The sequence below is a fragment of the Haemorhous mexicanus genome, chromosome 1 (assembly GCF_027477595.1).
Source record: "Haemorhous mexicanus isolate bHaeMex1 chromosome 1, bHaeMex1.pri, whole genome shotgun sequence".
NCBI lineage: Eukaryota > Metazoa > Chordata > Aves > Passeriformes > Fringillidae > Haemorhous > Haemorhous mexicanus.
In genome coordinates this window covers 16,241,526-16,264,627 of record NC_082341.1, presented here as the reverse complement: position 1 = coordinate 16,264,627, position 23,102 = coordinate 16,241,526, and the positions used below count along the sequence as shown (strand labels likewise).

At 34.8% G+C, this 23,102-nt stretch overlaps 1 protein-coding gene across 1 annotated transcript in view; it reads right to left on the bottom strand.

Annotated features, from left to right (window-relative positions):
• ODAD2 (outer dynein arm docking complex subunit 2) overlaps positions 1–23,102 on the bottom strand; it is a 69,294-nt gene that overhangs the window by 21,589 nt on the left and 24,603 nt on the right. Inside the window, exons 12-15 of the mRNA XM_059869590.1 lie at positions 21,611–21,853; positions 13,915–14,029; positions 2,787–2,975; positions 1,978–2,199 (exon numbers count right to left, since the gene is read on the bottom strand). Of these exons, the coding sequence (XP_059725573.1) occupies positions 1,978–2,199; positions 2,787–2,975; positions 13,915–14,029; positions 21,611–21,853 (769 nt within the window). The remainder of the gene's footprint in view (positions 1–1,977; positions 2,200–2,786; positions 2,976–13,914; positions 14,030–21,610; positions 21,854–23,102) is intronic.

Genomic DNA, 23,102 nt, shown 5'->3' with positions numbered 1-23,102 from the left:
ACCCAAACCCATGAAGAAGAATGAAGAGGAAAGTAAAGAAGAACAACCTGTCTCCACCTTAAAACCTCCATCTTGCTTCATATTTATAACTATATTCTAAAACCCCAAACTCTTAAGTTTTCTACCCTGTGATATCACACACTTCTAACCAACTACACATCCATTATCCCAGTGCTATTAATCAATTTTGGAAGCCTTCTCCACAGCCTCAGGTCAAATGCAGCGTTCTCTTGCGAGTCTGTGCCTTTCAGCACAGAAAGTTTAAAATTCTTAGCATCCAGGGTTCCAACAGTGAGCTGCAACTACTGTCTCACCTGTGTTGTGCACACCAATTGAACAGGCCAGGCAAGACTCAGCCCTGTACTGACTCGTGCATTTCTGCAATTAAATCTCCACCCGCTCTCCTTGCCATCTGGGAATGCCTATTTAGCCTTTCTGAAACTCCAGTTATTGGTTCTTGATGGCAATTCCAATAGTGCCAGCAAGGGAGTCAAGCTCTTGAGTGTTGGTGGATTTGTCATCTGTACCCTGAGCTGCCATGGTGCATGTGTTGATTTGCTCCATGATCTGCTCAGCTCTGACAACACAGAGCAAAAGCACTTGGACCAGCACCTCTGGAAAATCCAGAATACTGTGAATAATACAAAACATTAAAAACTTGTTATATTTTCTGTCGATCCCTATTTATCTGGAAGTACAAACTAATGCTTTTTATTAGTCCAAACACTTTAACTAGCACTGAATAATAAAGGTGAACCTAGAGTGAAGTGGAATTACTTTAAAAGTGCATCATCAGAACTAGTGTGCTGTAACTTATAAAACCTGAAATCTGCATAATAAAATGAAAGAAAACAGATGACAGGAGGTCAGAAAATGGACTGTGCCAGTTGAACAGAGAGAGAAGCAAGAATAAAAAGTCAAGAAATACTAATGCTGTAGTACAGCATATATTACTCTGTGCTGTATAGCCAATATATGTGACTGTGATAGGAAGGTGTTACTCTCCAGTGCTGAAAGGGTAGCTTAGATTTGAGTAAGTTCAAGTATTGAACCTTAAACTGAATATTTAAGTATTTTTGAGCAGTGGATCCTTTAAAGCCAACAGCACACAGATAAACACATGATAATTCAGGACCATTAACTGTGCCAGAATTGAAACTGCTCACAATGAAGTACACTATCATAAATGCAGACATAAATCAACATTAATAATAACACTGCATTATAAGTCAACTCTTACTGTAAATACATTTACCAGAACATCAAGTAAAATGAAAGGTCTGTATACAGTGAATCTTTCAGGGAATTTATGAAAATTGAGAACTCCTAACGTCTCCATCTCAAAACATCTCAAAAGCCATAATGCTCATCTCTCCTGTGCCAAAGCAGTAACTCTTCTGACTTCAACTAGTGAGACGAAAACTTCACTAAAAAAAATCTTTTTGAAAGAAAATTTTGTTCTAAGATAAGGTCTTTGCAGAATGTGATTATGCTTAACTCCTAAAATAAGAATTTTATAAGTAAATTCAGAATTCAAAACAGCTCCAGGTAAACTAAGCCTTTATATTATGGTATGTTAATTTGTCCTCAAACCCAGTTACACTCAATGTCTAAGCGTCTTACTGACATGTTAGGCAACCATCCATTAAGATAACCCAACTTCTTTAGCAAATGCCACTTGAGAATGACAAAATGCTGATGTTATGCCACTACCAGCCTAGGTCAGAGTTGAGTACTCTAAAGGTGAATGTCCACATCATACTTCCATTCTCAAAACCCACCTAGTTGTAGTATTTTTGACACCAAAATCCTGTTTCCTAATTCACTAATTAGTCAAACATTTTTAGGATAAAGTTTAGAAAATTTGAGGTAGAGATCAGCATTCAAGAATTATTTCAAATTAAAGATGTCTTTTTTTGACCATGCCAAACCTCTTCAGTAGTTCGAGCCCCAAATAAGAAAAAGCTTCCACCTCACCTTCACCACTCCATTTTCATGCATGATGACACAGTTCTTGGGATCCTCTGAAAGCTGATATAAAGCCAGAGCTGTAGCTCTATGAACTAATGGATCCTTTGCCTTCAAGTAACGTGCTAAAGGAGCCACAGCCTTGGTGTCTCCAAAGGCAACTCTGTTGCTGCCCCACATGCAACAGTGGGCAATGGCCTCTGCTAAGTGGCGTCTTAACTTGTTATTGTTCTGAAGAAGGTAAAAAACATAACAAATTAAAGTCAACACACAACAAAAAATTCATCGGAAAGCAGAATTGTATTCCCACACATCTTTAAGGCATCCCAATTTAATTGCAGTACAATTAAAACTGGAGAGAGCTGTAAGGCACAGAGCTATTAAAGTCCCTTAATATTCTTTTTATAGCAAGTGCTGTGAGTTTTTATATTATTTCAAATGTACTTTTAGACTGACTGGAAATTAGATAAGATAGCCATAAAATGTAAAATATAGCCCCATCAGCGAGATTCTTCTGCATGTTCGGATTAATTGTTTTCTCAACCCTTTGAGCTTTTCTCATATAGCAGCTGCACCACTCGAAAGCAATATTCTGCAACAGTAACTATTAAAATGAAGCTCATCTTCCAAACCAATTTTAGTAGCAGACACAGACTGTTTTGATGTCCAATATATGTCCCACAGAGGAATGACGCTACAGCTCTTCCTTGTAACTTCTGCAAAATCTACTGCTCTTGTCATAACCCTTCAGTTGGGCATAATGCAGTCTGAAGTAAGAAATTCCAATGCTTTTTATGATATCTTTAAATGTTACTTACTGTGTTTGCTAGCTTGGACAACAGAGGGACAACTCCATGATCTGTCATAACAGCTAAGTTTTCTTGATCTTTAGCTATATTTGCAATGGCTGCACATACACTTGTTAAAACCTCTTTATCCTTTGATTTTAGCAAATTGACTATCAGTTCCAAGCCGCCAACAAACGATCGAACCATTTCTCCAGAATTCTAAATGAGAATCAAAAGAAACAGAATTTTAAAATATTCAATCATTATTTATATGCAAATGTTTAAAAAAGAGATTGGCATGCCATATTTATTCAAAACTGCAGCTATTGCTGTGTTGCTTTCACTAAGAAATGTGGCTATTTGGAACTTGGAGCTCAATCTTTTGATTGACGTATGAGAGTTAGACTGTTTTATATACCACCATACAGGCAGAAATTCAATGCCTAAATAAAGGTATCTATCATTTCTCATACCGCAGGGTATAAAAATCTCCAGCTGTCACTTTAGAAGGGTGCAAGTCTCACTTATCAGTAGTATCAGAGTGGCCAGATGGGCGCCTTGCACACCTCAGGGCATCTAACACAGCAACAGACACTTTAGGCTCTCAAAGTGTCTCCTGTTTCCTACATTTAGTCTGACAGCTAAGACAAAGGAATGACAATATTATTTTCTTGTAGCAATGCCAATGAGTATTCAGGAATATTTAAGAGGGAAAGTTACACAAGCCATGACAGCAACTGTGGGAGGACCATGGTGTACCTCAGAGTATGAAAAATCAGTGTAAAATGTGAATAAAGGACACAAAAACTACCCTGGAAAAATGTCTAAGTTTGCTGATAAAAATGACAGAGAAAACAGTGTGCCTGGATCTTGAATACAGTGGGCAGATCTGGTACATTTTTCAAAAAGTTATCATAACATCAAAAAAGGTTTAGAGAAAGACAAGAATAATCAGTGGTAGGGAACTGTTCTGCAGAAGGAAAAATTAACCAACTAGAACACAAGGTAATTAAAAAAAAAGAAGGAGCAGTGTGATATAGATGTACAGAACCTTGAGTAGAGTGGAAAGGGCACACCAGGATCTCTCTTCTAGAAGAACTAGGATCATCAGACGAAATTAGCAGGTGGCATGTTCAGAATCAAAGTTGTTTTTAAACAATGTACAGTTGAGAAATTGTAAGTCCTTGGAGCAGGATTGGAGTGGCTCTCAAAAAATTTACACGTTAGGCAAATTCAAAGAAAAAAAATAAAATCCATTAAGGGTTATTCAGTATGAAAGTATTCTCTCTGACTTAGAAATTTCCTAAGCACAGACTTCTTTAAGTGATGTTATGGTGGCACATCTGAAGGTGGCATTGGTTAGTCTGTTGTCAAATTGTTATTACATTGAAACAAGAGTCAAGCAGTCAAATGGCTGGCAGTAACTTCGTAAGATAAATTTCAGCTTGTGCTCCTCAGTGGTAAATGTGCAGGGACGGAAAGAAAGGTCTGTAAGTGGAATTACTTTTATTTGTTTCTTTCAACAGGCCAATAGGAGAATTTTGAATAAAATCTACTAGACACTCTCCTGAAACCCTTTGGACTTCATGTAAGTGCAAACATGGATTATATGAACTTTCCTAGGGCTAGGGAGTGACCCTGAAGACCAAGCATGGTTTTGATTATATTTATTCATTTTGGGGGGCTGATTTATAAACGGAGTAGGGTCCAACTGTATTGTGTCAGCTTTGCTGAGAAAAATCCATCAAATCATGGACTTGGCAAATGAAGATTTCATAAGATGCTGCAGTTTCATCTTTTTTTAGTTCTGAGACTAAATGTCAAACAGAACTCTTAGCTGTGATGTTTCCTTCTCACAGAAAGCAAAAGCAGTGGGCAGGCCCATTGGGAATGAAACATTTTTTGCCACAGGCAGAAAAATTCTTGAGACTGGAAGGGAGAGCTTAAAGCCAAACTGTGTAAGGGTAAAAACCAGAAGCCACAGCATGTGGAAAAAGGGCACCATACAAAAGTAAACTTCCTGCAAAAGTCCTAAAAAACCCCAAAATGAATACGTAACAGAGATCCTTATAGAAATTAAAATAGAATCTAAATACAGAAGAGGGACAATACAGGTTTGTGGCTCAGAAAAGCAGCTGAGAAAGAGAGGGAGGGGCAATGCTCTGCCACTCTATTACCAGGTGAGCTGCATGTAGAGGCAGGTGGGCTTACAGAGGGTTTCCCATGGATGCACCTGCATCAATGTTCATCTATTACTGCCAGTGTATGCATACCACAATGTAATGCATCTACAGACAATCACCTGAATTAAAACACTGTTTGTCCATATCAGTTTTCATGTTCGTCTTGAAATTTTAAAATTCTACTCAAGGCAATATGTAATGGGTTACTGAGAAAGCTTTCTACACACAAATTTCTTACCTACATGTATTCAAGGGCTAGAAGTTCAATTACCAGGCATGGGAGGAGAAAAGTAAATGAAATATTTTATATTTACTTCCAAACTTTGAAGGTCACTACAGCATTACCTTGTGTATAAATATTGCCCCAACAGATGAGAAAGGCTTCTGTTCAACAGGTAAATGCTACAGCACAAGGTCTAAGATTTGAAAGGGCCCTGAACATGATTTTGTGTTTCTGCATGGTTCAGATACCTCCATATTCCTACTTTTGAAAGATTTTCCGTGAAAAGATAAAATAGCCTTCACCTCATCTTAATGAATCAATACCAACATTTTATATTTTTCTACCTGTACATTTTTTCTTTCCAGGTGATTATAGCCCTATTTGTTGAATTTCTCTTCTGACAAGCTTATACTTTCCACATTTTGTACTGGAGTACATCCCACTAAAGTCATGGAATAACATATAAATAATTCAGCAGTAAGAAAAAGAAAAGAGTTTCAATAATCATCTGTGAAACCAAGTAAACACAAGGACAGAGCTTTCTACCAGTGATGAAAAGCAGAGGGAAACTGCAGAAACCACATGTCAGGGAAGTTTCCCAAATGTGATTGTGGGTGTAGTCTGGTGGTCTGTGCAAGACAAAGAGAAAATCAAAACAGCAAGAAATTTGAAGAACAATAAGCGGAAAGAAGGACCAAAATGAGAGCTTTAAAATCCATCATGTTATGTACAAGATTTCTCTTTTTTGGAGAAACTTAAACAACAAAGACAATGTTTTTTGTATTGTTTAAGCAAAACCACACACTTGCTTTGTACAATATATTTCTAAACTGAAATATGTGTCTTTATTTTATTCAATTGCCATGCCCTAATATGTCAAAAAGAATTTATATGAAGTTGTGCCTGTAATTGCAGAGGCTACAGCTGAATTCTTCTGAATCTGTGTTCTTTGTATTAATGATCAGACACTGCTCATAGTGTGAAGTAACTTCAGTGATTTTAGTTTTCAAATACTCTCAGGCATTTCATCTGCACTGCTTTTATTAATGTAAGAGAAAAAAGAATATATAACATGTCTTTGGAAATACTTCTTTCTGTTTCAAATACAAAAAAATTCAATCTTTAAATTTCACCTTCTAAATTAATTGACAAACAAGTTAATTTATTGGACAACTCAAAGGGTTTGTAATTTCCAGCTATAAGTGTGTGTTTAGCTTTCATATTTATCTGTACTATGCTTTATCCACGTGTCCCACTTCCTTACCAATTGTAACAAAATCTTATTTATTGGTTGTCCTAACAAGGCTATTCAGGTAGAATTAGGTAGGAAAAAAAAATGCTAAGCATAAAGCCTAAGAAACTGTCTTCATAGAGAAAAACATTGATAAAATCACTGAAAATCAATAGACTAGATAATTTTATTGCCTATATCTGCCTGGACATGGTAATGATAAGTTGAATGCATTTGTTTTAACAATATTTCCTGAGCTGAACAAAGTAAGAGGCCAAACACAAAGACTTCTAAAGAAGTCATAAAACTGTTAAAAAAAACTGGAAAGGGGAAGAAGGTATTGTTATAACAGGAGATATCTTCATTTTATATCTTCATCATTAATATACTTTTTAATGCAACATGTAATCTGAGGTGACACATGAAAAAATTTGGATTGTTAAATTATGTTTCAAGTGGCTAAAGAAGAAAGGAAGAGATAACAGAATATTTCATGACTTCATGTAACCACATCTTCTAAGCTGTGGAGAGCGAAGCTTTCATCCTCAGAAACTATGAGAAATACTATTTTAAAATTGGATTCAAGAGGAGGAGTTTGCAATCTCAAGCAGTAAAAACACACTTATCTGGCATAGATGCTAAGGCTAGAAAAGTTACCTGCTGTGTTAATAAAAGCCTCATCCCCCTACTCTTACTACATACTTCTATCTTGCTGGCCTGCATGACTATTAACAAGATTCACTTAACTTTCCCTTTTCACTTACTTCTATACTGGCTTCAGCCAAGAGCAAAAATACTGTGAGACAGACCAGCTTTGCAGTTTTTCTAATCAAGAGCAGAAATATTATGGTATTTGCAGGACTTGATCTTTGTGGTACTTATACAAGGAGAACATTTGGGATTTTTGCATTTTCTCACTGTCATACTCTATGTTTTTTGTGTTTATTTTCAGCAAGAAAATAAAGTTCATCAGCCTTAAGTTGAGACATACAGGAATTGTAGAAGAACTACTGGCTTCTTTCATAACATAATTTCTTTCTTATTTCTTCCAAAGTGAAAACTGTTTTCTTTATTTGAAAGATTTAAACCTAAACACGTTATCACAAAAATACAATGTGTTTATCTTTAAAATATACTCCATTTGAAAGAAAAAATTTCTCCACTAAAGACAAGTAATATTATTTCACTCTCAGGACACCTTAAAAAGCTTAAGGCGTCAAAGCTAATTTAACAAATTGAATCACTTTAGTTCAAATAAGTGATGGTATGGCTGGGCAAACAACTTTAGTTATCAAGAGTCACCTTTAAACTACGTTTTCTTTATTGAAGGAAGCTTTTCCTTTCCATTTGCTATTCCCAACTGAATAACTTCTCATTCTAGTGCACAAACCAATTTAAAGTTCAAAATAAAGAAATGGAAAGAAGTTTCTATATTACAGCTGCTTAATGAAAAAGGAAAACAAAATTTATATAAAGAAGTTTCTATTAATTGTTCTTATTAAGTAACTCAATGGTAATATTGATGAAATTACTTTATATTTTAAGGCTAATTTTATTCCTGTCTATACAGTTATGGAGGCTTCCACTGTTGCAGAACAGATGAAGAAGCATTTGTAAGGTGAAACTACTTCCCTACATCTCACAACTTTTCTTCTGTGAGAAAATGCAATCAGTTGGGAAAACAACAGCAGACAATGAACATGGACCTTTGTGTCCTCTTCACCTTGATAAAGCAACTAAAGCCAAAGCAACAAAGCAGAGCTGCTTTGACATGGCTGAAATGCTACTCTATAGGCTGTTAGAGTAGAATTCCTCTTCAGAATTTCTTCTCTCTCTTCAGGGATTTGATCACCACACAATGAGCAGCTGTATTGCTCTTGACACTTTCAAGAAACCAAAGTGAAGTCAATTATCCAAGCATACAGCCCAAGAAGGCATTCTCTAAAAAGGTCAGGGGGAAAATGCCTACCTAGTCACTAATGCAACTTTCAGTAGTCCTGTCCGTTGTTTTCCTTACTTTTCAGTCTGGCAGATTATACCTGAAGTTCAGTAGTGGGTAATTGCCAAAATCCTTTTTTTTTTCCCCACAGTGAAACAATGACTATCAAAATCCTTTGATGCCACAGTTGTCTCAATTATGTTAGATTATTTTGAGGAGCATTTAAATAATGGATGTAGGAGAAACAAATAACACAGAATATCTGGGAAAAAACATTATTTCAATTGTTTTTTGGATTTAATTGAATTCAAACATGTCTAAGCAGACTTCTTATAATCATTAATATGCTTATGAGATAGTCATCACAAACATGTAATTTAAGATTGTAGAAGTGCAGACAGCAATATTAGAATGTTCTGAGGATGGTTTAGTTAAACAACCAAGTCAGTGACAACACGAACGAAGAAGTTGCTAAAACATTTATTGTTTGTCTTTGCATGTCTGGCATGGTTCCAGAAATAAAGTGGAAAATAAGAAGGCAATCATATCATGTTGTACCACTCATCATTACAGACCACTGAGAATCTGAACAAACAGCATGAAGTACAAAATATGTTTTAGTTCAGTCAAAAGTTTCATCACTTGACAAAATGATTGCTTGAAATCTTCTGGTATATATTATGTAGCAAATGAAACAATGATCTCCATGCTCTTTTCTTGCTTTAAGACCTACAGAGCTCCCAGTGGCAAGTGAGAGTATAAAGACAGGAAAAGAGTGACACGGACAAAAAGGAAAACAAAGAAGGGAGGAAAAAAATTTAGAGGAGAATGGTGTTTAAATCTTTTCTAGATTTTCAAAATCCAATTAGTGAATCAGATTTAAAAGTAAACAAGCTACACAACAAGCCGTTGACCAGCATGTGTAGCTGTTAATAAACCAAGCTACAAGAAAAGCTGGTCAAATATTTTCCAGTGGAACAGTATTCCATCAGAAAATGCTAATGGAATGGAATCAAAACCTTCCATAAGAACACAATAACTTCTTGAAAAGTTTTGACAGAAACCAGGCAGAAAGGCAGGCTAAATAACCAACATGTCTCTTCATTTTTTCTCTTGTCAGCCAGAAGGCTGATGAGCAGCCTGCCAGGCTCCTTGGCTTCTAGTTTTCATAGAATCCTTGACTTCTTGCCTGATGGGCTGCCAAACAGCTGGAAATCCAGGTCTCCAGGAGCTCCTAAGCTTTTTGGCTTCTTGTGGTCTCCCAGCTCTCAGGCAGCTGCATTGCCTGGAACTTAGGACCCAAGTCTCCTGCGTGAGGGAGATACAGGCGACACCCTTTGCTTCCCAGCTTCCATGTTGTGTGTTCTACAGAAACTGGACTCCTAGATTTGTAGACATTAAAGACCTCGGGGCAATTTATGTCAATCCATTTAGGATCTCCAACATGTCTGCAGGAGGCCCAAATAACTTGTGAGAGTCAGTTCACTAAACAAGGCAGCCAGTGTCAAGAGTCATTGGATGAGCTGGTTCTGTATGTACCCTGCAAGCACAGCAGTCACTTATGGATCACCAAGCCAGGTCTGGATTCCTTGACTTCCCAAATCTCTGAGGACCCTGGTTCTCTGAAAGGCTTCAGAGGCAAGCAAAAGATTCCTTTTTGTCTCTCTAATGGTTTGCTTTTGATGCTTGGTTAATAAGAAATGCTTAAAAATTTGGAAGATCTAAATCCAGATACCAGAGAGTAAAAACTGCTTAAAATGAGAGCAAATACAGAGAAGTAGGCATGACAGATGTAAAAAATTCTAATGTCTAGAGAAAACAAACAGAAAAATGGAAAGAGAGCAGCAAGAGTACTAATTTTGAACCAAGGTTTCTGTGTAAAATTGCAAGAAGCACAGCAAGGCAAACAAAGGAACTGGAAAACGCTGTACATACACAACCAGGGAATTTTGACATTTAAGGCTTAACCCAAGAATGGTACAAAACCAAAAATGTATTGGTAGTATTTAACTAAAATATTTAAAATGTAAAACAAAGGAACAACAGTGTGCAGTATGGAGCACAATTATCTTTATACACTATAGTTTTAAATTAGTAAAATGCGCAATCAAAGCATCTTAATGTATTTAAAACAGCAAATGGTTTAACTATTTTTTAAATATTAGAAGAATTTCCAACTTCAACTACATTTCTTTGTTATTCTTAGAAAAGAAATGCTCTCTGTGGTTTTCTACATATGGTTATGTTAAACGTTCCATAACAAGGAAAATCTATGTAAGAATAGGTCATCAGCAACATATTTTCTACCCATAGGTTAACTCCAGGCTGGTTGGCTGCAAAACTGACTTCTTCATTATTTAATACTGCTGCAGGACTGAACACTATTTGACTTTCACACATACCCATTTTGTGACCCTTCCCTCTTAAACCTGGTTTAGTTTTGGGGTTTTTTTTGTGTCAGCATGGGCATTCTCTTTCCCCTTATGAAATAAATACACAGACAACTTTAGATGTCTCCTCTTTCATCACACCCATGATAGTCTCCTGTAGAATTGAAACCACAATATATCAGAAAAAGGTGAGATGTCATTCCACAGGTAAATTTTAAGAAAACGGAGTAACTTTCTCTCTCTTTCAAACCCCCAGTCTCTGACTCTTTACTTAAATTATTTTGACAGACAAAACACAGCACTGTAACAGCTACTGAAAAATAATTAACTCTACCTTAACTGAAACCAGGACAACTCTATACATAGATGGCTTAATGAAGTTCTTTGAGAAAGCCTCACAGCTGTAGCTATAACAAGGCTAAAATTGAAAGTTGAAAGTTTATATGCAGGCACATGGGACAGAAAAACATGATACATGATATTGCCATTTGCATTTTAATGTTTCCACCCAAAACTCTACTAAATATGAGGACAGAAAATAACCTCTAGAACCTTTTTCCCTTTTCTCTTTTTTTCTTTTAATTTATTTAAAGATTCTAGTAGAAAGTTCCTCTGTGAAGAAACAGGAATTTACATACAGACTCAAGCTGGCAGTGTTCCTTTTATTGGCACAATGCATTTGGGTGATTTTTATAATAGCCCAAATTACATCTTTGTAGAATTTCTCCAAATGTTTATGTTTGGGCTGATGTATGTTGGGAGAACATTACAAGTACTGTTTTTCAAAGAAGCATCATAACCAAATATTGCTGTTCCAACATCAACAGAGTTGAGCAGACTTCTCTTACTCATTTTTCATAATCATTTGTATTTCTTGGACAGTGCACTTACACTTCGCTATTAGCAATGTGCCTGCAGCAGTAACTTTTCCTTTAGGAAGTAAGGAACTAATTAATAAGAATCTGCTTCATTTAAGATAATTCCTTTAATTCCTTTGTAACAAACAATATCACCTAGCTACATCATACTGATAAAATTCTATTCTATGGGAAGTATTCTTAAACAGATTATAGTGAGAGTAAGCATGAAAAAGAAACATGTAATCACATACTACAAAATAACTGCCCTATCAGAATGTTTGATTAGCTTCTAAGATTTTTTAAAATACAGAAAATAACCTTTAAGTTGGTAGTAAAATGAAAATATCTGTGCAGAAAAATGGATGCTGCATTAACTTGTTATAAAAACTTTTTTATGATAGTACTAACAAATTCAATTTCATCTGTGAACCTCCACAACACAGAAGAGAACCATTACAACTTCCACAAAAGAAGACAAAAAGAAAACAGACTCCATTCTCACAGCTATTTGAAACACAGTTTGCAGTCCCAAGTACAGGCTTAGAAAGGCCAGAACACACATAACCCTTTAAAGCCATGTACTTCTTACTGCTTTTGAATCAAGCACTGCATAAACCAAACTGCTCCTTGGAAGATTGTGTAAATTTCTGAATAATATTAACTTTGAACAAAGAACGCCCAAATTCTCTTTAGATAGAAATAGTTGCTGCACTTCCTCAGTGTGGCTGTAGTTGCTGCTTTATACATATTTCTTTCTATTCAGCGTCAGCGGAAAGGGTATTCTTGTAGGTTTGTTTCAGTGAGCCACTTGGCCTCAGTGTCACACAAAGAACTCTTTGTGGGATCACAGATTAGCATTAGGGCAGGCAGCCAGGAGAGATGAAAGGAGAATAGCTACACTAAGGGTGTACATAGCTTGCACTCATCAAACACCCCAGGGAAAAAATGAAGAAAAAAAATCCATGTAATGCATAATTTCAGCAGTTGTCCTCTATTGCCTTAGTTTCTGAAAAAGTGCTTTTAGTGGAAGTTCTAGCAATGTGCAGTTCTACCCTGGCACTTCAAGTGGCAGAGTCTTACACAAAGGAAGTATTACCTCAGTGCTGAGATAAAGTAGTATTTTACCATTCAGTTATAGCAATATTGTTCAAGAGAGGCAGTTATATTCACAGCTTTACAGAAGAGAGATGTTTAGACTGCACCATTAGGCACCAAAAACCTTTACTGCACTATAGTGCACATTTAGAAAAAAAAGATGAAAAGATAATTCAGAATAACCAGCATGTGTGAAAAATAACAAGCAAACTGCCATTGTAGAAATCATTGGGAAAAAATAAAAAATGCTTGAGTTATAAAAAACAACACCTAATTTTCTCACTATACATTCACATATCTCTATATCTATATATTTGTATCATTGAATCATCTACATAAATTAATAGCAGCCACACAGTGCTCAATCTCAAACAGGAAACTGCCTGAAAAGGATGTCACAGATATCTTGCACTTTGAAGGAATTACTATTCTTTACATAGTCAGGATCTCCAATCCTGTGTAGAAGGATTTATATTTCTCATATAGTAGAGAAAAGATGCAAATGTTGCATTAAATATAGATGTAAATCAGAAATGGAAGCTAGTACTGTACAAGGATTAAGGTATAAAGTTAGTACTCTAGGAAACTTCTAATGGGAAAGAAAACCTTGCCCATTTATTTTATCATATGTCAATGCTAAGAATTCAGAGAGATGACTTGCAGCTTATGCTCACAATTTTATCTCTATTTGGAAGCTGACATGAAATAAATGAATAGCTCAGTCTTCTGTACACAACTGACCTGCACAACCACCACTATTCACAACTGGCACTTTTTGTTGGCAGTCTGAGCAGAAAACCTGAAGATTACATTGGCACTGAGTCTAAAATATGCCCTAAAACCAAATGATGGTCTCTTGAGAACACAGCTGAAGTAGACCACAGTGGAGAACAACTGGAACTACCCATACTATTCATAGCCTGTGAGTAGAAGCTTTCTGTTTTCAGCATTGTCGGATTTTCATCATGCTTTATTGGGAACAGTAAGCTTAGGTACTGATAAATCACTAAAATATATTTGTCAATACAGAAAACACTGTAAGACAAAACAGATTATATAATGGGTGCTAAATGGAGGACTATCACTTTTGAAAAGTAAATTCACATGTTTTTTAATCAGTTAACAGAATAAAATAGAGTGTAAGTAGCAAACAGCAAAGTATTGCTGGAAATCATCCAAATATAAAAATTATGTGACTACATATATAACAAAACTGTTATTTTAGATACTTTCTTACCTTAGCATTTTCAATACAAGGACAAAGAGCCCAAGCTGCACTTGCTTGAACATCTGGGTTAGGATTTTTCAACAATGACCATAGCAAGCGGACTCCATCTAGACTGTCAATTATCCTATTGCAGAAAAAGACCAAAAAATGGAACATTAATTATGAAGTATACAATGTTGAATCTCAAATTATATCAGTTTGTTTGGAACACTGCTCTAAGAAACACTGGCACGATTCTGACATACTGTTTTGCTTTTTTGCAAAAGCTTGTGTTTTATTGTCAGCTAATCGCCATCAACATACTGAACAAACAGTGCCCACTATAACAGATGGGTGCCAATAACTGATGTAAAGACAGAATGTTTTCTAACTAAATCTCATTAATGTTGTTTATTTTTTTCCAGCACTGTCATTCAGAGTACTTACAGAAGATAAAGTAAGCTACACTATAACCAGAACTCATAAATGTGAAAACAAGCATGTGACTTTTTAATGATCTACATGCAAAGTGAAATCTGAGTTTGAGCATACTGGCTTCTTTCATATAGTAACAAATACTTTCCAAAACAAATATTTATGCCCAAAACTATGTACTTAACTTTTTATTCAGTCTATGCTTAATGTATTTACCTTGCTCTATGACATATTTTAAAAAACTATGTTTCTAATCAAGCATTAGAAATTAAAATGGTCACACTACAGAGCATCCTTTGTTGGGCATGAATAATGTGTAACTTGTTTCCCATATGTTCCTTCCTAACAAGACCAACACTGAGCACTATGTTATAACTATTTAAACATACTATAATCAAAGTATCTTCATGACTAACTGAGAAATGAATTAGCATCAGAATCATCTCTACACCATCTGGGTTATGTTTACGTATTGATCAGGCTTGGGGATTATAACTTCACATTAGGATCCAATGAATACCCTAAATGGAAAGGAAGGTCAGACAAAACTTACTAGCCTTTATCAACATGCCTTTTTTCAAAAAACTGTGTTAAACTCAAAGCAGATGAGCTGAAGTTGAAGAGAAGCAAGCACAGGTTCATTGTCTAACCTCAAAAGTAAAAAATTCCATTGCATATAACGTGTTTCTAGCTTTAATTGTAAATGCAAGAGAATTCAAAACATATTTTTAAGAGAGCTTAAGAACAGCAGGTAAAGCAAATCATTTGTGTTCACTACATATGCTTTGCCAGGAAATTTTAAAACTAACTATAAAATTAACTTTGTGTGTAATTCTATCATCATTTGAAGCAGAAAAAATAAATAAGGACATGAAGTCTGTCTACAATAAGCAAGGACTTTATTCATAACATCTTTATGCAAACTGTTTAAACAAGTATGTTTTTCAAAATAATACATTTTGAACAAAGCCATGGTTAAGCTAAAAACCCCTAAGTTTTTTAAGATCTACCAGTTTCAGTATAGCTTATTTTACTCACTGAGCTCCAAATCAGTTGCAAGAAAAGCATCAAAGGACAAATTCAGAAGTCTTAACACAACAAAATAAAACAATAGGAGCACAAACTACAAAATTACACATATATTTTGACATAGTAATGATGACTAAAGTAAAAGCTTCAAAACAAACTTTTAAGTCTCTTCAAACCCCAAACACTTTTAAGCAATTTTAACCTTACTCTCCTGTCATTTCAGAAAGCACAAGGAATTTTTTCCTATATTGGAATTAATTAAAAAGAACTCATGAATCTTTCTTCTAGTTAAGCAGACTACTGATCATTTACCAACATGAGGTACTTCCTCCCAAGAGGGCCTAAATATAAATGACCCAGATCCAACAAGTATATAAAAATCAAGAGATAGGAGCCAAACACTGAGCTCAGATTTTTCCACCACACTTAAAAAAATAACCTCTAGGCTGATTTGTCTTTCCTTTCTATTTCTTTTGAAGCTTCCTTTTCAACTGGAGATTTACTTTCATTTTCTTTTCAGTTTTCTGGTCTTCAGTATTTCAAGGTAAACTAGCCTCCCTCTATCCCTAATTTGCTGAAGAGTTTTGCCTTCTGCCTAAAGGCTGGAAAGACCAATTGTCTTAAATCAACAGAACCCAGCTCAGACTATGTGAAAGTATAGTTCTCTGACCATTCCACATGCATAAAATTAAACTAGGAAACAGAAGAAACAAAACCAAAAAAACCTCCAAATCACATTATTCCTCAATGATTACTTGCAGTTACAGTAGATTAACACAAATAAAAATACCTTTACATACAGGAATGATGCTCTTAAATTCTCACTCTGGAAGAATTGTAATTGTGTAATCACCATGCAAGAACAATCCTTATTTTCATTTTCCTGAGAACATACACTTGCCCATCTAGAAAGCAGTGCTAAAAAAATCAATTTTTAAAACTTCCTATGGTTTCACTACACAATCCAGAAGATGAAGAAAATGGGTGCTGAATGAGCACATTTGCCTTTACAGCAAAGAGAACACTAAAATAAATGGCCCTGAAAAATATTTCCTCTATAAAAGTGCTTAGACATTAACTTCCTTCCTACGTAAAAACTCCTTTTAAAAGCTGACAAAAAATACACATTCAGTTTTCTTTACAAAAACAAAGAAAGAGAGAGGAAAACAGACCTGTAATCTTGAAAATTCTAGCTTTGATGGCATAATGCTAAACAACATGATGATTTGTTTTTTTATATAGTTTTTGTATCTAATTTTCTTCCCACAATGTATTATAATATTATTAGCAGGATGAAGTAATAAAGCTTCTTACCACAATAAATACAAGCAAATGTAACATAAAATTTACTTTGGTTGGCATTCAATTCTGTATTCATCCATAGTTAGTACATTATTCACTCTGTGGTTTCAGTCACTTAAGTAATGTATATTATAATAATTTGTTGATATTCTGTTGATAAAATTAAACTACACTAAAATTTGGAGCAAGCAACCACTCATGGGACTCTTAAAAGACAGGCTTTTTAATAAAAATGCAAAAAATTTTATTTGAAAACTGAATGGAATCTCATAAAAGCTGCAATAATACGATATTTATATTGTTACAAAAGTCTAAATATTTAATACTTTAATATTCAAATGCTTTATGGAATAGTTGATCTGCTTTTGTATGTATGTATGTAATGTATTTAATGTAGAGAACACTATTAATAGTCAAAATCCTAACAGGCATGAAACTCACTCACAGTAGAAATGTAAACTTTATCATAAGCCACTTGGTAAATATATAACAATACATGAATATGTGGAGTTCAAAAGCAAGAACCCAGGTTCTGAACTTCTGTGCCTCTATTCCTCAGCATTGCCAAGGCATCTCACAATAGAACTGGGCCACCTCCCCTAATTCAAAGCTCTCTGTCACAGACTGATCTTGTTTGATCACTGATAGAATAGATATAATTCAGAATTTTAATTTATAATAAAGTGATTATATAATATAGTGATTATATAATATAGTAATGATTATGATATAATTTAGAATATTACTCTTCTCCTCAAAATGACCAAAAGAAATTGCAATGGCAGTTAGAACTGGCTGAAGAGGCACTCTTGTCATGTGCTCCTGGGCTGGCCAGACATGATCAGAGCAGAGGTGAAGGGATATTTTCAGCTGGCATCATCACTCCTACCAAAAGGCAGCTGCAAGGTGTAGGACCAAACCATCTTCCTGCTTCCAACACAGAACATATGTATGGTGTACATAGAATAGGTCTTATGGGCAAATCATTTTAATGCAATTAAACACATTCAGAGATTACTGCAATTTTTAGGTTACAGTGGATTGGTATATTCTATTTGACCACTGCAAATTGGTCAATTTAAGGTAATTTTTTAAAACTACTTTTGTTCTGTGTTCACAGACAAAAGTTGCCTAATGAAGACTTTTCACATTATTTAAGAATCTCATTATCATTATATCATTGAACATTATGAGCAAGATGTGGCTTGCAATTCTGGACATTTACTTTGCTTTTTTAAATATATCTGAAATTAGCAAAACTGTTAATCTGAAATAGTACCTCTCTTTCAAGTTAAAACTTAATATTGAACATTTCCAGTAGAAATGTCAACATGAATTGCTTAAACACACACATGTACACAAAGCCTAGACAACTGTTTGTCATATCTATCATCTTTCCCTGCTAAAATGTTACTTACCAGAACTTTGAGAACTTCAGTTTAATTGCCTGCCAATTTAGACCACAAATACAAATGTAAATAAACAAAGTTACACTGACTCTGTATTGTGCTCACTGGTAAGATTACAGGGTTTAATTCTGTCAGAATGTAATCTCATCTTTTTTGAAACCACAATTTAGCATTTTTCTTAAAACTTTCACTGGTTGCTGCTGACTGCTTTGATAAATAGTATTATATACCAATGACTCAAACTCCATCTGCTTGGCTAAAATAATCCTCAGTCTTGAATGCCAGCGATGCAGTCTATGGATTTTCAAATGGAAAAGGCAAATCAAAATCTAGAGTCAGTCAAAGAATAAGCACTAGTCCTTTTTTTTTTTTAGTTAAAGAAAGTTAGTAACTTATAAAAAGTTTCTCAAAAACATAAATAAACATTAAAAAATAAACAGCGACATCTCTGTCAGTGGGGGTACAGCAGACCAAGTATGGAGAACAGCTTCATCCTGTCTACATAGTGTAAGGAAGTTCAGTCACATAATTCTGCTGGGTTTTGTAGATAAGCCAAATCATTATTGGCTGTTAGAGAAGCTGGCTGCTGTTTTTTTATTTTAAATAGCTCACCAGAGTCAGTAAGAATCATGTAATTCCTTTGAGTTGCCCTGAAGTAAAGGATTGGTACAGAAAAGTAACACTAGTGTACCTTCCATTCAGCAGTTGTAAGAGCCTCAGTGTCAACTAGGAAACATGGCAGAGACAAAATATATAAAATACATGTAGAAGATGTACATTCACCGATGCCTATCTATTAGTCTCTCTTTGTCAATGCAAGATTCTTCCATGTAACATAAAATAAAAACACAGTCTTTCCCTCAGAATTTAACTGTACTGCTTCATATAATATTCTCAGCTTTTTCTAGTCCATAATGATGTTTTATTTCTTATATTAATCACAAACTCTTCCTTATATATCTGAATAATTTACAGAAATTATATGAGCTCCACACAGTCTGTATGGTCTTCACATACCTACTGCTGCAAGGATAAGCACATTCAAAGAAGAAGACTGCTAAACTGAATATTTAGTCTCTAAGCCACACTTTGTTAAACACACTTGCAGTTAATGAAATGTAAAATATATCTGAGAATTCTCAATTCTTATGAGGGCTTAAATTTTTCGACATATGAAAGTCAATGATAGCAGAATCTAGGAAAATCATCATAATTTTAAAAGTTCCTATAATGCCAAACAAAAAAAAGTTACACTGTAAACAGAGCCTGTCTGCACTACATGACAAAAAGCCCTCAAGCCTCAAGACCTGTCAGCCAAATTTGGTAGGAAAAAGGCAGTAGAGAAGAACTGATTACCTAGAACCTGTCAAACCATTCTGAGAAATAAGTGATCATGAAATAAGAAATGCAATAGGGATCCAGCTACATGAATCTGAAAAAGCATGAACAACTAAGCATCAACCTGCTGCAACAAAAGGTCTCATCACCTGTATATATGTACAGGCTGTCAGTGGCTTTTCTTGGCTTCTTTCTAGAAGGTAATCTTGGCACATTTCTACAGCCTTGTTAAGATGTGCCTTTTTGATAAAGAACTTCAGAAAATATTTACAGAAAGAGACTGACCTCCACAGTAGTTTCTAACAAGGCTATTTATTGTTTTAGGTCCCAATTTTGTAAACAGAAAAGAGTCATACTACAGACTCTGTATGTGTGTGTGTGTGTGTGTGTGTGTGTGTGTGTGTGTTCATGTCTTTGGTGACTTCTTCCCCGAAACGAAAGCACTTTGGATGAGAAGATAAAATTTCAACTTCTGCTGTACTTATCTGAGAGGAGGAGAAGGAAGAGGAATGGACATACTTTTTTTCTTTTCCTTGTTTTTTTTTCTTGAGAGAGAGGTGGGAGTCAGTGGTGGGAGGGGAGGTTGCTTGTGAGTGCCCTGTGAGAGGCAGAGCACTCAATCAATCAAGGAAATAATTTAGACATATGAGCAGTTGCACTGCTGTCAATATTTTACCTAAGCATTATTTTTAAAAATTTTGCTGAATTTATTTACACTTGGATGAATCATGCTTCGGTAAAAATATAGCAGCATTATCTCTTCTAGTACTACAAGCATAGCTAGCACAATACATCAGGTACATGGCACAGTCATGCTAATAATTTTTGTGTAACTTTTTTTGTAGTACCAAAAAGTACAGTCATGCTTATTTAAGATCTTGCTTACTTGCTAATGTTTTGAAATACTTTTAGAAACAGTTCTAAAGTTGAGAACTTCAATAGAGAATGTTTTATATGAACAAAATTCAATATTTGATTCCTTTGTTCACCCTTTACAAACTCTAAAATATAAATTTTGTCCCAAACCTGTACTTTCTGCTTCTCAAAGACAAGACAGACTCTGTTCTATCACAATTTTCAGCAGCAACTTGCATTTTTTTCATGCTTATACTGAACACATTCCAGTATGAAGCTGTCCTTACTGGATACTACAAGTGACAGTTCTGAGTACTGATTATGTCTGAGGTTTTACAAATATCAGTTCATGTTTATTGGCATTTAAGTTTCTCAGTATTTGCAATGCTAATTCTCTTAGGTTAATATATTATGCTAAAGGCTGGTTTTTAGTGAGAAATGTCATTAAAATGATTTCATTTATTTATACTTTTATGCTACATGGCTAACTGCTCATACAACCCATGTTTACGGTTGTGTACCATCCAGCCTTTTGCCACTGGGTGACAGCCAAAGCATGAAAACAAAAGCCTTATTCAGGAAAAGAATTCCCTGCACTGCTATATGAATATCAAGTGAATTATGCAAATCAGAACAGGAGGAGCTTAATAAAACTCTCTTTCTGACCTCCATTATGTATAAGGAGGGAAATATGCTGAGAATCTTGAGGTAAATATCCTTGTAAGAGAACAGTAAGTGCAGCAAATGCTGACCTCAACATTTAACTGAAACACTTTATCATAAAACTCAACAATCTTTATAATTTGTACAAATCTACATCACAAAATCAAAGGCTGTCTTTTCCTTTGATTTTACAAAGGAATAAGAGGGGAGAAAAGGGTCCAAAACCGTCTGGGTTCACAAAAGGAATGATGGAGAGGGACAAAAGAGATATACAATAGAATTAATACTCTACTACCAAAAAATTTAGTTTATTATCATGACAGTAAATGTGCACATTTCCTTTAGGCTATTTTTAATGACTTAAGATTGGAAGTAAAAAGAGAGTGTAAAACATGGACCTATCATGCAGCACTTTAAAATGGTGGTTTGAAACGTTGAATTTCAACTTACACAAAAATCAATTTATTAAAGGTTTATTTGATTTTTCTCAAAATACAAAAGCTTTACATTCTATATATTTCCTTAATAATTTTATCTATAGCAAACTTACAGTAAGATTAGTAACTAACCCACACAGTTCTGTAAAAAGCAAGAAGCAAAAAAATTTTTAAATTAGAATAGAATTAACTATATTTGCACCAGAATAACTGAACTGTTTTTCTATATTTAAAATGCTGTGAATATTAATAACTTACGCCATATTTTCAGGTTCCATTGCACAACCTCCCACTGCTTTGTTGACATTCACAAGCAGGGCTGGGTTAGTTGCAGTCAGTAACTTCACCATAGGTGCAATTCCGCCAGATCTGCGGATGGTGCCTCGATTTTCTTCCTCTTGGCAACATTCTCCCAGTGCTCCAATGACATTTATAAGGACCTCCTCAGGCTGATCAGTAAGCAATGTTACCAAAGTTTCTACGGTTTTATATTCCTGAAATCTAAAAGACAGCAATAAATCCAAAGTTGGTATTTTCAGTATGTTACCAATATAAACTTTATTTTTATAATTAAAGTATTATTATAATTGAAGTACAAGTTTTAATTTCTTACAAATTAAAGATTACAAATAATCTTGCTGAAGAAATCCCGATACAGGTAAACTGTTCCAATCAATTATTCTAAGTGTGACACACTGTCTAATTTCTTACTCTACTTCTCTAACTACACTTCTACAATTTAGCTGTCTAAGAACCTCCTGAGTAGTTTGAGGGTTTTTTTAAACTTGACATGCAGATGCAACACCTACAAACAGCTGAAAACAAACCAGAAGACTGCCAATTAATGTGCTATCCTTATTTCCAGCACTTTTCCCTGCTATGTTAACAATAGCTAGAGTAGTATTGTACCAGACCCTCCTCCACCTCTCTGAACCTAAGGATGGCCCTTACTTTTCACTAACTATGAGCATTTAGAGAGTTTACCCTGAGCAGTTCTATATTTAGTTTAGGCCTAATACACTGCATTTTCCTGAGGTCAGAACCATAGTTCCAGTACATTTCCATAGTAAAATGTTAGATTCCAACTTGTAGTTAAGAAATAAATTAACAGAAATTCAACTTGACTCATATTAATACTTTCCCCATTCTTATTAGAACTTTTGATACTAAGAATCAAAAATATGTTTTTTTAAATATTGATGGCGCTATCCTACAAAGACATGTGTGCTAAACCTCAAAAGTTCATCTTTCAGAACAGGATTTTTTCCTCAGTGCTGGAATAATTTTTAAGGGTTTGGTTTTTGGGTTTTTTTTTGTTTAAAACTTAGGGGATTCTTAACACTTAGCAAATACTGAATCTTCTTTTTATACATTTTCTGATATAACCTGACAATTCCATGTGGTATATCAAGCTAGATCTAACCTGTATATAATCTAATTATCAGAGAAAATTTCTCTGAGAGTACTGAGTTCTCATTTGTGCTTTTCTCCCAGCCCCAACTTCTGGGAATATCTGCTTGAGCTACAAAAACTATTTTCCAGGAATCAGTTGCTCATGTGGCTTCTCTTTTTATACAAAAAAATATTAGTATTTCTGAGATTTTTATGGCAGAACTAGATGCTTCAATAAAAATTAATCTTTCCAAGATGGATTATCAGCATAATAATTAAAATAACTGAGAAATGAGAAACTTTTGTTTTTCATCATCCAAACCTTTGCTTAAAGAGAAATTTTTCTCTCCTTGTTCAC